This window comes from Gallus gallus, chromosome 13 (assembly GCF_016699485.2).
Source record: "Gallus gallus isolate bGalGal1 chromosome 13, bGalGal1.mat.broiler.GRCg7b, whole genome shotgun sequence".
Taxonomy (NCBI): Eukaryota; Metazoa; Chordata; class Aves; order Galliformes; family Phasianidae; genus Gallus; species Gallus gallus.
In genome coordinates, this window is record NC_052544.1 from 7,095,325 (window position 1) to 7,111,085 (window position 15,761).

The 15,761-nt window shown below is 35.7% G+C and overlaps 1 protein-coding gene and 1 long non-coding RNA gene across 14 annotated transcripts in view; both read left to right on the forward strand.

The window, feature by feature from the left end:
• Nucleotides 1-7,911, forward strand: part of GABRB2 (gamma-aminobutyric acid type A receptor beta2 subunit) — a 335,870-nt gene extending 327,959 nt beyond the window's left edge. For 12 of the 13 annotated variants that reach the window (XM_046900320.1, XM_040646866.2, XM_046900322.1 and 9 more), the window contains one exon: nucleotides 1,537-7,911. In XM_046900320.1, the coding sequence (XP_046756276.1) occupies nucleotides 1,537-1,884 (348 nt within the window). In that variant the 3' untranslated portion in view covers nucleotides 1,885-7,911. 13 annotated transcript variants of the gene reach the window in all.
• A 1,287-nt stretch (nucleotides 7,912-9,198) lies between these two features.
• LOC124417182 lies at nucleotides 9,199-15,738 on the forward strand. Its single transcript, XR_006931415.1, has 3 exons — nucleotides 9,199-9,244; nucleotides 11,098-12,089; nucleotides 14,397-15,738. It is a non-coding gene; the product is annotated as an uncharacterized LOC124417182 (long non-coding RNA).
• The last annotated feature ends 23 nt before the right edge of the window (nucleotides 15,739-15,761 follow it).

The following is a 15,761-nucleotide window of genomic DNA, read 5'->3' on the forward strand; positions in this document are numbered from 1 at the left end:
AAATAGATGATGTTGGCTGTATCTCACATTGAATCACTACATTTAATCAAACTAAAATAGTAAGAAATTCAGAGGTGTGCAAACTCTCACAGATTGAGGAAAGAGTGGGGGGGAAATCTGGCATCTTAATGATGGTAATTCTTAATGCATCACTTAAGCAGATGTAATCACTCAAATGGCAGTGTTTCAGTAGGTCCAGTGTGTTTTTATGAGTACCTGTGTTCCCAATCCGTAATGGTGTGCAATAGATCCTCTTAAGAAGTTAATGTTTTCAACTCATCATGCCATGTGAAATATTACAGAAGAGATTAATGCCGTGTTATTGGTTAGAAATCCACAAAAGTCACAATTTGTGCACTTTTAGTAATAATTGTTTATATTGAATACATTATAAACGGTTAATGTAGATCAATTATTCTTAAAGGAGCTCTGGGACAGTTCCTTTTCTTATTAGATGATGAATGTATCTGCACTGACATAATTCAAGTCTGTGTAGTTATTTAGCTGCTAATTGCCCGTTATTGCTTTTAAAAATATTCTGTTATGCTCTATGATTCTATAATCACACAATTGAAAATACATACATAGAAGAGACGCTGAGGAGAATTAGAATTTCCTAGATAACTAAATGGATTAGTTTGAAGTTCTCCAATCATACTTTACATCTAATTCCAGACTGCCTAGGAACGAATCGAATTTAGTTAATCTTTGAAGTCCTCTTAACTTTCTAGGTTTTATTTAAAATCTGCATTACTTTTTTCTCTCTGAACTGCCTTAAAATTATATAGTAATCAAAACTACCCATTGAAACAGCTGTTCAATGTACATTTGATGTGATTACAGTCTGAACATTATATGTCTATATTTTTCCTTGCTTGAAATTGTAGGCTTCTGCTATTCCAGTGTTTTGGTCTCCAGAGCATGCACACTGCACTTCTGTAGCACATTAGCACTGGGGAATAGGTATTCCACATAGGTGTGATTATACTATGTCAGCATCTTTCCCAAGCAACTAGCAGTCCTGTTTGGAATATGGGGACTGACTATTCTCCCATGAATTCCTCAGGGGTTCTTTATATTGTGGCAGAGAGACTTTGTGAATACATAAAGCTTTTGTCAGAGCAGAAGCTTTCATTTGAAAGAAACAGAAAAAGCCAAAGTAAAAAGCAGACCCTTTTTCATTTGATTTCCTTCCAAAATCCCCGAAAAGCACAATAATAGCTCCAGATATCATAACCAATAGCAGAATTCCACATTCAGGAGCTGATAATATACACCATTTCCAAGTATTGTTTCTACTAAACATGGTATCTAGGGAGACACCATCTATTCTATTATATATTTTCAGCCTTATTGCTCCTTGAGTTTATGGATAAACAAAAATAATTAGTCACAGCTTTGCTTAAGGCCTTTCAGACAGGCTGGCATCCAAAGAATCAGTAGTTTTGGATCTAGCCCTTGTCAGCATGGCTTCAGTTTGCAAATGACTAGGCTTCCTTTCTTTCTTTGTTAAATCTGCCTTCTTGTTTCTTACAGATGGACCCGCATGAAAACATTTTGTTGAGCACTCTTGAAATTAAAAATGAGATGGCTGCCTCTGAGGCTGTGATGGGGCTTGGGGACCCTAGGAGCACGATGCTGGCCTATGACACTTCAAGCATCCAATACCGGAAAGCTGGCTTACCCAGACACAGCTTTGGTCGCAATGCCCTGGAGAGGCATGTGGCACAGAAGAAAAGTAGGCTACGGAGACGTGCATCTCAACTGAAAATTACCATCCCTGACTTGACTGATGTAAATGCCATAGATAGATGGTCGCGCATATTCTTCCCTGTTGTTTTTTCCTTCTTCAATATTGTCTATTGGCTTTACTATGTGAACTAAGAAACAAAGCCACACAGGAAGCAAGAACTGGATTTATCTTCAAATCAGTTGTACAGCCAAAAGTGGGACTTAGAAAAATTCTATTCAGGACAAAAAGTTATTTTAAAACACCTTAGTTGCTGGCCCACTCTATGGTCTGTTTTTATAACATTTTGGTTGTTTCTGCTAAATCATAAATATGTAAATTTGCAGTATGGACATATCCCCTTTATGAAAATATAAGTGTATTTCAAATGTGAAGGCAAATTAGATTCTGACAATCATCTCTGTTTCACTGTCTCTCACAGCTTCTTTTTTAATTTTTTTAATGCTCATGTGAGTGTAGTGACACAAATTAGAGAGGCATTTGAGAAAAATATTTTGGTTTCAACAGCAGTATATACCAGTCATTCCCTGTGAAACTGCGTATCCAAGACATGCATGTACACATATTAGAGTGTACTAAGATATTATCATGCTTATGAAACACACATTTTACCTTTTAAAGGTGTAAACTTGAAAACAAATAGTGCCTATCATCTTTCCAAGATGATGATGGTCAGAGGTTTCCCAACCGCATTCAGGTATTTCCTGTTATTCACTGAAAGAGCTAAACCTTTGACTGATAATATTTGGGTTGGGTGTTTGCACAGATACTGAAGCAAAAAGCACTAGTTTTGTTTGGATTTTTAAGAGATAGCATATGTTCACAGTCCCTATGACTGTAGCTGTGATCAGTAGAGGAATGTAGCGGTGGTATGAGACAAGTTAAACGATCATGTCCTGAATGGGTAGATATGCTGGTTTTTTGTGTGGGGGAAGGGGAATTGTTTGTCCAATGTGCCAAAAGTTGGTTGGCCAATTAGTAGTTCTCTTGGTGGTTGAAGGAAGCCAATGGCGCTCTGCCATTCTACTGAAAGGTAGAGAGCAATTAACAATAAAGCACCAGGGAAAGTGAAGGCTACATATTTGTAAAAGTATATATATATATATAAACGCATACTGTGCAAATGAATGTTGTCAGTCATAGTACGTACCTTAGTCTGAAATACCCATGTAGATTTGTGTGATTTTTTTTACAGTTTGTTATCTTTCTAGTGTTATGCTTACCACTGTCATTATGCTTAACACCAAACATCCAGATTGATGGGAGGTATCATACCTCTTTTAAAAGCAAAGAACTGAACATTCATATTTCAGTGCAACAATAATAATGAGTATTTTCTCAGTCTGGATTAGGCAATGCCATTTCAAATTTTTGTTGTTGTTGTTGTTTTGCTTAGTGAACTATTTTAAAGGGAAAAAAATGGTAGCTATCACTTTAATAGTTGACATACACTATAGCATCATAGAATGGTTTGGATTGGAAAAGACCTTGAAGTCCATCTAGTTCTAACCACCTGCTTTGGGCAGGGTTGCGACCCACGAAATCAGATTGCCCAGGGACTCATCTAACCTGACCCTGAACACCTCCAGGGATGGAACATCCACAGCTTCTCTGGGCAGCTCGTTCCAGTGCCTCACCACCCCCTTGGAAGTCTCTCCTAGGGTGTTTTCCATTGGAAAAACTACAAAAATTCAATTTTGCGTTTGGAAACTTATTTAATCTTTTGTTGTTGTTGTTGCTGTTTTTTGGGGTTTCTTTTTTTTTTTTTTTTTTTTTTTTTTCATTGCATGGAGCTTTAATTTTTAAGGCAAAGTAGATTTTGCCATTTACTCCACTGTGGAAAAGTTTTCTGTAATGAAAAACTAAAACTTTTCTGGATCTGCATAAAAAGTATAAATTTCTGATGGCTTCTATAAAATTAAATTCCCAATCTTGTTTAACAGAAAATATTTAATGAAACAAAAGCCACATTCTACTGTATCTATGCTACCTCTCACGTGTACAAATTTCTGAAATGAACTCATATTTCATTACCTTCCAGATATCATAGGAAATGTTTCCATATGTAGATACTTTTTCCCCGTGTAATTTTGGCAGTGCTTTAAAATAGTGTATAAGAATATTTTTGATAAAATATTTTATTTGAAAATTTTGTTTTTGCTTTCAAAGAGTAATTTTCCATCAAGTTACTGTGCTTGCCTGCCCCCTTTAGCAGACAGAAGGAAAACAGTTGTGGGAAACATAGGAGACTTTTTGACTTTGTTTTGAGCATAACAACATGTATTCATTTTTCAAATGAGAGAGAATTGTTTTGAGCCTGCAAAGGGATTTGCTGGACATAGACATCACCTGTTGTTCTCAAGGGAGTTGTGTATGTTCATGTCCAGATATAGGCTACGATGTGTAGTCAGGCTGTCATCCCATGACAAACTTTCCAAGTCAAATTGTTGCTTTTTATTTCACATACTTACTTTCTGGCTGCATTTCATGCACAATGCAATAAGCTTTGCAGATGAGTGTGGAATTTAAAGTATGAATTATGCTGCAATTTTCCCCAATTCATAGAATACTTCAAAAGTGCCACATCTAAATACAGAATTTCTCTTCAAAGTCTGTTCTTTAATAATGATACCCATTATCATAAATAAAAGCTGTCTTATAGTATTCTACTGTAAAAGTTTTTCTTTCATTTCACAAATTGCTATCCATTCTTTGTATAGGGTTGAGTTTGTTTTGCTCTTATATTTGTTTGTTTCACAGAAGCACAGTGTGAACACAGGGAGCTCACAGCTTGTTTGTGGTTGATACTCCTCAAATATGAAACTTTACAAAGAATATGTTGTTTGTCAGCGTTTACTGCATGAAGTAATTATGAAAACCACAGAGACTGAAACCTTGAACTGCACATTAGTTTATCTGAAGTTACAGTATAAGCCATAATACTCTCTGATGTCACTGTTCAGAGTGTGAAAGAAAATGCTTGGTTTTTGCTCAGGTGTCACTAGGAAAGATGTATTACCTGGGAGGAAGGAGATCTTTTGCTTTTACAATGTCCTTCTGGCTATTAATGTGGTAGATATAGGAAGTGAAAGGGAAAGTTTCTTTCAGAAATTGAGTGGTTATCGTTTTGTACTTAAGGCTAAACACTGTGATACAAAAAGATGCGGGTAAGAAAGACTGGCGAGGCACTGTCAAGGGAAGAGTAGAACTCAAGAGCCCATGGTGAGCACTTACTCTTTTTCTGAGATACTTGAGTGAAAGTGAGAAATTATGCCAACATACGTGAGGTATGGGTACTAATGTGCGTGCTACCCTCCAGGTAAACTAGAATAAATTTGCTTTTACTTTAGAACTGACAGAAAATATTTGAGATCCTACTAGCTCTGTTGATTGTTGCTAGTTTCAATAAGCAAAATATAACATTTAATTTTAGATGAATCTTGTAATATAATTATAGTTACACATTTTATTGTTCTAGACATGATAGCCAGCAATTAAGGTGTTTTTCATCTTATTGAAATGCATTGGCAAATTATGACTATAACATGGCACAGTTTTAATGAAATCTTTGAGATCAATCTGTAAATATCTACTGTATATGACTGCTAGTAAGTATGATACACATTTTCAGAACTGAAAATCCATGCAACATATTTCCATGTTTGCATAAGGAATGTTATGTTTCTATCCTATTGCAATTTAATGACGGGGAAGAAAGACTCAAGCAATGCCATTGTGAACATTTCTTTTCTCATTCCCGGGGAGGAAAGCAGATAACAGTATGTCACAGAGTTCTTCACAGAGTTTTTACATTCTAATACAAAGGATATATAATCTGTAAGGTACAAAAGCACAATGCATAGAGCAAATGAGTGGTGGTCTTGCACCTGGGGAGCAAATCCTTCTTATTTCAGACAAAATATGCATTAAAATTAAGGTTTGGTTATTTTTCATTATAATTATTAGTCTGTGTTACAATTCTATAATTAACACAGAACTGAACATAAGTGAACAAATGTTAAACATTATCCAACTATATGTGCATATGGACACGTGTCTGTATGGACATATGTGTGTATATATACACATGGTAAGTATATATATACACACACATTCATATGTTGGTGTGTTAAAGGAATAAGCTAATAATACTTTTGTTTCTACCATCAACCAGTGTATGATTATATTTTTGAGAAAAAAAAGATTAATGTAAAAAACAACTTACTATACAGGGTAACTGGGCATTTCTATATCAGCAGATCAATGCATATAATTCGTATGGAACATTGCACCATTTGACATGATGGTAGTACTGTACCTCCTAGCATCTGAAATTAGACTAGTCCTCACATTGCTTGCCTATTTCTTCTCTCTCTTTTTATAACAGCATTGTCCACTAGTAAGTTTTCAAAAACAACAGGTCTAAGGGAACCGAAGCAAAAAGGCAAAATTATTAACTATTTCTAGAAAGTAATCTAGAGTGGGATGGCCAGGGTACAATACTATATCAGTAGTGATCATAACATTTTGCTATGTGTACATAGAACATACGATGTGAGCAATCATAACTTAAGCTGAGCGTGTGTAAATATTATCAGATTTCTTAAACATTTTTAACTTCTAATTTGTACTTTATGGTAAGGCAAAAAGCTAATTCTATGGTTTAGGTTAATGTGTCCTAAAATTATGTAAATAATTAAATAAGCTGTAAATGAGCAGTCAGTAGATACAGTAATTGTTTAGTGACTTTTTTTTACTAAGTACAATAATTGCAGTGCTCTAGCAGAGTAATTTAAACACCCTTTTGCATAAACAGATTTGGATACCAGATATAAAAAAAAAAAATACAGAAAGTACTGAGGTGCAAAATAACCATTTCAGCTGTGTTACTGCTAGCACAATCGCTTCTTTTGTATGGTAAATCATTCAAGCAGTGGAAGACTGTAGTTTGGCACTCAGTACTCAGCATAAACAAATAAGGCCTGATTTTTCACATACAGTAAGGTACCTTTATGTTGCTCCTGTGAGTGACGATGTGAAGGAATCCAGCGTAGGTGAGAATTCAGCTGCTGGTGATCTCATTACAGAAAGTCTGCATACTGCATCTTTCTGCAATCTGTATCCCTTATGGTATCTAATAGTAGATTTACAGTTTTTCTTTAGAAAAAAATATATATTTGACTGTCATTAGATAGCATAGTCCCCCAAAGCCAAAGAATCTTCACTCCAGAAATTGTTTAAAAGGGAAATCTATTAAGTCACTGCTTAACACCAAAGGTAAAGCTTAATAAAATGCACTAGGAACTTTGTCTAAATTTTTAAGAAGCAAGTGGAATGTTGATGAAAAATACTGCCCTATTCTACTTTGTAAAAATAGTAATAATTTAAGTATCCATTAATATTAAATTGAAATAGGTCACCTCTACAAGAATATGCAACGCGGACATTTCATAAGTATAAAATTATTTTCTTTGTAAGTGCTTTGAAAAAAAAAAAGAATATTAAAAGATGAAAAGTCTCACCTATACTTTCATACTAAGGGTTGTATTTTTTTAATGTTTTTTCAGACATAAGGTCATCTATTCCAATTTGATAATGTTTTGTATGTTTTCACTGTTAACAGTCATTTGACGAATATTCACCAGGCTGTATGGTTCATGGTCTGTCCTGTTACTTTCAGTTGAAGACAAAAAGAACATCTGAAACATGATTAATTCTAACAAGCTGACTATGATTTGACTTCTATCACGTTTTTATTTGCATGGGTGTTTAAATGGTTCTGTTAGTACTGTCTTTGCACAGTTCTGATTTATCTTTTTTACTTAGTACTATTTACTTCATAATGTAGTAATCATCAGCCTTACTAATGACCTTGTAGCCTTTCTTATATGCACATAATGCACATTTTCCAATGGCTAGAAAATGCAAAATACTAGTGGATATCATCGCATCAGATCTTCATGTCTTTCTCAAAAGGACTGCTAACCTCTGGGATAAATGAGGTAGTAAAATGATGATTGTAAATGAGTAGCACATAAGAGATATTTTCTTGAATTTAAAATTATTGCAGCCAGTTTCAGCATGTAAATATATAATAATGTTGGCTAGTGTGTAATTCTTGAACTAAAAAAAATATAAATAAAGAAAACCTAAAAGATGTATATGTAGTTGTGTTATGTTGGGTAGGCTCTCTTCTCAAAGCAGGAGATGACTTAAGGGTCACAGCTCTCATCTGAAGTGAGTACCCATGAAATTTTGGGTTGGAAAGGGACTCGAGGAATCTGGGTATTGAGGCATCAGAAATGTAGGTTTAATATGTGAAGGAGAATTCATAACACAGTGTAGATTTGCCTAAGCAGCAATTGGGAAGCTGGTCATCTCAGGAACATCAGCAATGTACAGTGAGATGCTGACCACTAGTCAAGAAGAAAATGCTGCGGAGCGGAACGCTGAAAATCTTTCCTCAGTAGTTTGGTAACTCCTTTGAGTCAAGTCTTCTGAATCTATTGCTGATTACTTGCTGGTGTCCTGGTTACAGAAATATGGCAGTGTCTGTTTTTGGTGGGATGGTATTTCCTTATGGAGAAAAAGGTCTAACAAGTCTTATGTCTGTCTATGTGGTATTAATTTAAGGAAAACTCAAGCTCTGTTCCTTCCTCTTTCTACTTAATACCTAACAGGAGAGAGTCTGGATGACTAAACTATTGGTTCTTTCAAGACAATGGAAATATCAAGTTTTCCTGTTGTACTTGTTCTATTGCATTAAAAAAGTCTCAAGATTAACAAACCTGGAAGAGTTCTGTCAAGCATGCCCATGAGCGGCAGTCATAAAGCTGTTCTACGTCTGCTGCTTGTTTTGTACAAAATTTTATTAGCATTACTGGGGACCAGAACCTGGGTCTCTTCTTGTGCTTACAAGATACAATGTCCACCGATGCTACTGTTTTGTTGCTTCTTCTGGCAGGTCTTGATCACTAAATAGAATATGAAATTAATGTGCCTATTTGCTCTGCTGAGGGAATAGTTTGTGCCTATCAGTTTTTCTTATAATACATCAGCCTGGCCAGAAGCTCTAATAAAAGGGATTTCATATTTGTGTTTCCAAACCCTAAATATTGCTATGTGGGGGAGATGGCAGGGTATTATTGGTAGCCTTATGTGTACACACCCGCAGGTCCAGCCACAACTTGATTCTCCTTCATCTGGCCCAATCAATAGAGGCAGATGGAGAACCAGAAAAGAGAAGAAAAGGCTTCCTGCCAAAGGCTAAAACTGCCAAATCCTCATCCTTGTCTGGAAACACAGGCGGTAGTAGGTTATATTCCTTGTGAAGTTATCCACCTGGCTACCCTCTGTTCCCAGTCTCACAACAGCACTGCTTTAATGGCTGATGCGTTCTGTCACACTTTTTTTGTGGACAAAGAGCACCTTTTCTGTAGAGAAGGACCAGAGAAGAAGATGGAAAGACCTGGGAGTCCTGCACCTGGTACTGAGGTGAGGAGCTGCTTGGGGCAGGATGCTGGTTCTGTATTAGGAAACACAGAACAAGAGAAGTAAAATGTTGCAAATTTATGGAAAACTCTAGGATTATTTCATCTTTTCACTCTTCAAAATAGATGTGTCTCTTAATCTTCTTAAAAGGTAGATCTGAGTTCTGAAGAAAGACTAAAATGGTAGCATGGTTTCTTTGCTTCAAGTGCATGATGTACAGTTGCCTATTTTCAGAGATTATGATGTGCTTGAAATAATGTATTCCAATTTTAACCCTGCTTCATGATTTTTGTCTCTACAAATATTCGTATTCATTCACGAATATCATTTCCAAACTCAAATAGAGCAACCCTTTTCTCCATTGCATCTATAAATACATTTAATACTATCTCATCCTAGTAAGTGTTGTAACCAATTCACTGGCACAAAAAATAAGTCTTAAGCTGCAGAGTATTTGTATAATCTATTCCATTTTTTTTTCTTTTTTTGAGCTTTAAGCTTATTTCATGCTTTGTGTATCATAACCTCTTTTAATGAAATATCAGTACTGACTTCTTATTGGTAAATTGTACTGTTGAATATTTATCGATAATCCAGGATTAACAAAGTGTTATCAGAAAGTATCTAACAAATTTCAGTTTTCAACTTAAAAAAGGAAAATCAATATTTAAAGGAAGAAATGTGCCAGCTGTGAACGGCTGGGAAAGTATCAAGTAATGAAAACTGTCTTCTAACACATTGAAACTGTCACATATAAAATTGTAACATTAATAACTCAATAGCGAGTACGTTCACTAATGCAAATTCTTTGGTTATCAAAATTAATGACCGGCATGACAGTATTAATTTGTAATCCTTGTTATACTCAAAGGATATTTAGACTAAGTTATCATAACATTCATATGAGTACAGGCAATCAAAAATTCAAAAAGGATGGCTATGTGCAGAGATAGGGTTGGGTATTCCGGTGATGTAAATTGCTTACACAAATAGAAATACCCTTGACAGACTTCTGCCGGGACAAAGATCTTTTTTGTTGTTGTTGTTTGTTTGTTTTTTTATGTTGTTTGTTTGGTTTTGTTTGGTGGGTTTGTTTCGTTTTTACGGTCAGGGCAAAACTTCTGAATTCTTGGAAGGAAAGTATTTTTTCCTTCTTTCTGATGGGTTGTCAGAGCTGATTTACTGCATTCATTTTGGCACTTTAATGGCTAACAGAATGCTTCCAGCTGTGGCCATTTTTAAACTTTCCCTTTTTTTTTTTTTTTTTTTTTTAAGGAAGAATATAGCTACAGAAACAAAATCTTCTTAAAGTTCTGGGTCTTGGATTGACTCAGGTTCCCTTACAAATACTTTCAAAACTAAGTCATGTAAATTGTACACATTTTCAGTTTTGGTGCTATTTATTTTTCAGATGGTCCTTGACATATTTACAGTATGTATATTGAGGTACATTGTCACACGTACATGCAATTCTAAGCTTGGCTGATATGTCTCAAGGAAGATGCTTTTTAAGCTTTACCATCTCCTCATTAAGTGTTTCCAAAAAACTTGTCTGAAGAATATGATTGAACAACTCTGTCTTCAGTCTTCAAGTTTTTATTGAAATTTTGCAGCATTGATGCTTGTAAAGATAATGTGAAGAGAAATCACAGGCAGGCACAGGAATACAATGTCACACAGGTTACAGGGAGCAAAGTCTTTTTGTATGCTGTTCAATAGTAGCAAAAAGGGAAAGATGTGCAGCCATAAACCTGCAGCTCAAAGGCGAAAGTAGTAGTAGAGGGGTCGTTGTTGTTGCTCTGATATTGTGGATGATATTTCCCCTTCCATGACACGTGAACAAATTGTTCCTTCAGGTGAGAAGACATCGCCAGGAGAAGGAATATGGATAACATAGATGCCAAAACCTCCATGTCAGAGCAGCAAGATCTATCTGTGGTATTTGCAGTCACGTAATTGCTTTTGCTGTTTTTCTGTATTTTACATTACAAAGGAGGTTCAAAATATATCTGAAGTAGAAGTATGTGCCAAACATACAGCAGAAAAATTCACTGAAAGAAATAGAAATAGAAAAAAACACGCAAACCACAGCATGGGGCAATCTTCCCAAGCAACAGCAGAATCTAATCAGGGTTGCCTAATTTTTTTCCCACTCAAAACAAACGCTTTCAAATTAGAAGGGTTTAAGACTGTAGGAAGGACAGACTATTCACACCCCACCTCCTTATTTTAATATTATCTTTTTTTACACAACTTTGGAAACCTAGCATGCCGACCTTGGTTAATTCCTGTGAATCATACAAGCCTTAATTGGTTTTGGAAGGGTCTCCAGATCTCTCTAGAAAAGGTTAAGCATTATTTATTTGCCTTCGTTACTATCCAAACCTATGTGATTTCTGAACAGGTTTGACATTCAAACTAATTAAGGATAAGCAAAAGAGGAAAAAAGCCTTTATATGAGTTCTAAACAAAAATTTACAAAAGAAAGAAATGTAAAGCAGTAATGGCAAAAGCCATATATTATATAACACCCCTGCACCATTCTTCTTTAGTATAGAAGAGCTGCAGAATGCCTCTTGCTAGTTCCTGTGTTTATGAGATCCAATCTGAAAGAGGGTAAGAGTTGTGTCGGTTCTTTTCTAGCTTTAAGGCACATGGTAACCGTATCGTTGTCATTATTTTCTAAAATAATAGATGAGTTTTGATTTTGTTTCATTTACAAGATGTCATTCATATATGAAATATTCTGAAAGTACAGCTCTTTCTCTACCAAAGTGTGAGAACTAGGTTCCTGCATGGTGATCTCCCTGCAGTCATGGCCTCCTCAACCCCTCCGCTTGCTGCAAAGGTAGGACCCATGAATATGCATGTCGATGAAATGCAATCAATTATTTTGCAGTATGTTTGTTGCACTCAGGTCAATTTGATTTGAGGAATTAGATTAAGATTCCCATAGGTTTTTCATACTGTAAATTTAGAAGGATATTTACGGATTTCTAAACACATTTGTCAGCTAGACAATAAGCTTGCTGGCAGATGGGAGTTAGCCCGAGGTTTGCATCCCACATAACATTTCTTTTTTTCTCTCCTTGAAGAGAAAAATGCCTCTCTGCTGTCCCTAAATGTTTGGTGTTATGTGAGAGAGCAAAGGCAGCAAAGTGCCTGTAGAAAATCCTTGAGCACATGGCAGTGCTTAGGTCACTAATATGTACTAACAACTTGCAACAGGACAGTCCTACAAGATCTACCTCACAACTGCTGTTAAATTAAATGTTAATTATGCTTGTGCTAGTTGTGCGTTTGTGCTTTGGAAAAGAGCACTTTTATCCTGCTTATCACTTCTCATGCTGTCATGTGATCTGCTAGGTATCGGCCCCACATAGCTATGAACAGAGCAAACAGACACCCACCACATACCTGCAAGGACTGTGTGAAACAATGAAGTTACAGATATGTCAGAAGTAAAGGCAGTCTTTGTAAATAGCTGGCACCTAATTACTTTGCAGCAGAGCTGAGACAAGGCAGTGCCTCTGGTCCCACAAGTATTGCTAAAGTTTGTTACTGTACCAATTAAAATAAAGCGCTGCCAGCATTAAAAACTGAAACATTTGCTCTGCGCTTAGAGGAAAGGGGTGTTATTAGTTGACTGAAGAAGTGTACTGTGATCCTTTGTATTTGTTTCCCTCTCAATTGTTTATTCTCTGAAAGATAATGAAGGAGAACTTCAATTCTGGAACATTTTTAACAACCAGCCAAATCTCCTCATTGCTTCTAGCTGACCTCAGATAAGCTAGATCTTCAACAGGACATTCCTTTAAGACAAATGATCCAATACACCTTATTTCCTTGGTACCAGATCCCTTTTGACTGCTATAGTTTATTATGGTTAGTCCATTATAAATTACATGATGTCTCCAGGGACCCATTCTGAACTTGAAATATCACAAGACTGCTATCGTGCATAATGCTGCAAAGAGCAGCTAAATTTATATCCACTAAAAATGTGCTTTCCATTGCAGAGCAACCCACTTTAAGTATACTCTGTTATTTTCTGTTTGTCCAGTTTTATCTTTCTCAGAAAATGTTCATGGAAAATCTGGGTTTGTTTGTGCTTGGTGTACAGTGTGATTATCATTATTTTATAAAACTTGGACATTCTCTCAAATTCCCCTAGAGACAAAGCATGTAAAGGGCAATTTTGACTGCCAGCCCATGTAAATTCTCTCAGACCGTATAAAAAGACAACAGTGGCAGATTGGCTCCAGGAGCTTATGGTTTCTTCTGTTACTAAACAGCACAGCAAATAGAACAGCTTGTGAAACGAAAGTTGTGCTAACATATAGATAATGACAGCTTAGTTGTGCAGTTTCAAAGCATGCCCTAAGATGTCATTTTAAAAGTTGCATTTGTTTATTTATTTATTTATTTTACTTTGAACTGGAGTACTGTGGCCTGTTTTCACAAAATGAAAAAACAAAGCATAACTTTCTGATTCTGCATTACTGTTTCACCTTCTGTAGAGGGGAGAATGGCTTTTAATGTCCTTGGGATCCTATATTCTATAAATCACTATCTACAAAAAGTACATTCATAGGAATTCTGCCATAATACCTCCTGAGTGTATAATAAGAAAAATATATGGCAGGACTATTATGTTACTACTTGACATGGCTTCTTGACATGGTTAAGTAGTCAATAATCTATTCCACTGAGGAGATGTTTACAGGAGTAGAGAGAAGCAAGTTAAATTGAAAGGATTCTTCTGTTTGATTTTTTTTTTTTCACTGAATCTTCTTTAGATGGTAACCAATTACATCCTTTCAGGCAGGAAACAACTCAGTCATAAGTGATTCTACATGACTTTTGTCTGGAGAAAGTGTTGTGGTAGCCATTGGCTACTGGAAATGAAGTTGTGTGCAGTGATAATAGATTTGTTGGGTTCATAAGCTCTTTCACCTCTTGGAAAGAAAGAGATAGGTGAAAGTAAGTACTCCAGATCTCCAGATGTCTTGACACCATATTACATCAGATGAGTGATGGGCTAGAATTATTTTTCAGTGATGGTCTTTGCAGCAGCAAACATCAAGTTGTCCCAGATGCTATCCCTTTATACTCCTTTGGAGCTCTTCTAAAAAAATTAATCTCCTCTCTCTAGAACGGGAGACGTCTGAGGTGTTGATTAACAAACTAAAAGGAAGGATTCCTCACTATGTCTGAATGCTCCTTCTCATCATTTAAAAGAAGTCAGAGGTAAATACTACATGTCTACCTGTTTACTTACAGGTGTTTGAAACTTCTCTTTCTCTTTAGAGTGTTGCAATGAGAAGCCATAACAAAATAAAACTCGGGGAAAAAAAACAAAAACGACAGTGTAAGTAGTACTATTTTAGATGACATTAGAGTCCAGGGCAAGGGAATGAAATAAATAAAGTTTGAGGATTGAAAATCTGAACCTCTCCTTGCAGGCTGTGTGAGTCCAGGAACTAATAAACATCTTTTGATCATCTGGACACCAGGAAAGTTCATGCATAACCTGAAGGTTCATAAATTATAAAAGATATTTTCTTAAGCTGATTTTAATGAAGAACAAGAGCTTTTATAGGTTAGACTTTGAATGGGAAAAGGTTAATGTAGACAGTAATTACTGATCTGTGAATACTGCTGGAAATACTGTACTATTCTGCATGCTTATTTGGGCTACTTCTATGTAGGAAAATAATTCAACGCTTTTATGGAATCACTATAATATTCAGAAACACAAACACATGTTTGCTGGGTCTGGTGGTTATGTAAGGAGGCACTTAAAATAATCCAGAAGAATGGTGAAAAGGGCTTTTTCCATTCTTCATAAATGTCAGCACTGTAAAAGGGGATACGAATATAAAAAATTTGTTTAATGCAATTCTTTGCTGCAAGTGGTAGATTTCTACCTTCAGAAAGTGTCAGCTTTGTAGAAAAGGCTCTGAGAGACCTTGGGGACAATCAGCTGACATCAAGTCTGTAGTGTGCCCTTGCAGCAATGAGGCCAGTTTTACTTGAGCAGTATTATAAGGAGCATAGCAAGCAGCTAAAGAGAAAATCTTTCTTGATGGATGATGGCTATATTTAAATATCATGCACTGATCAACAAGTCTTCTTAAAAAAGTAGTGGTCTGTCCATAGAGTATTGATCCAGTAGCAAGATAATTGTTGACTAATTTCTCGTTTTCTTTTAGTTGATAATAATACAGAAAATTCAGTGCACCTGAGTGCAATATGAGCATCTTTATTGAATTCATTCTTCATGCAAGTCCTTCTCAAAATCAAAAGTGTGTTCTATACAGTGTCATATTACTGAGGTGTATTTGGAGAAATTATTAAGTGGGAAAAGTATGATTTTTTTCTATGCTATACCCCTACTCATGTTTGTTGAAATCTAAAATGAATGTAATCTCAATGTTAAGAAAATTAAGTATCTAAATTATATGTGTACTTAATATTACTTGAAGCAATGAGCCTAGTTTAAGGAAAAGTTTTCTTC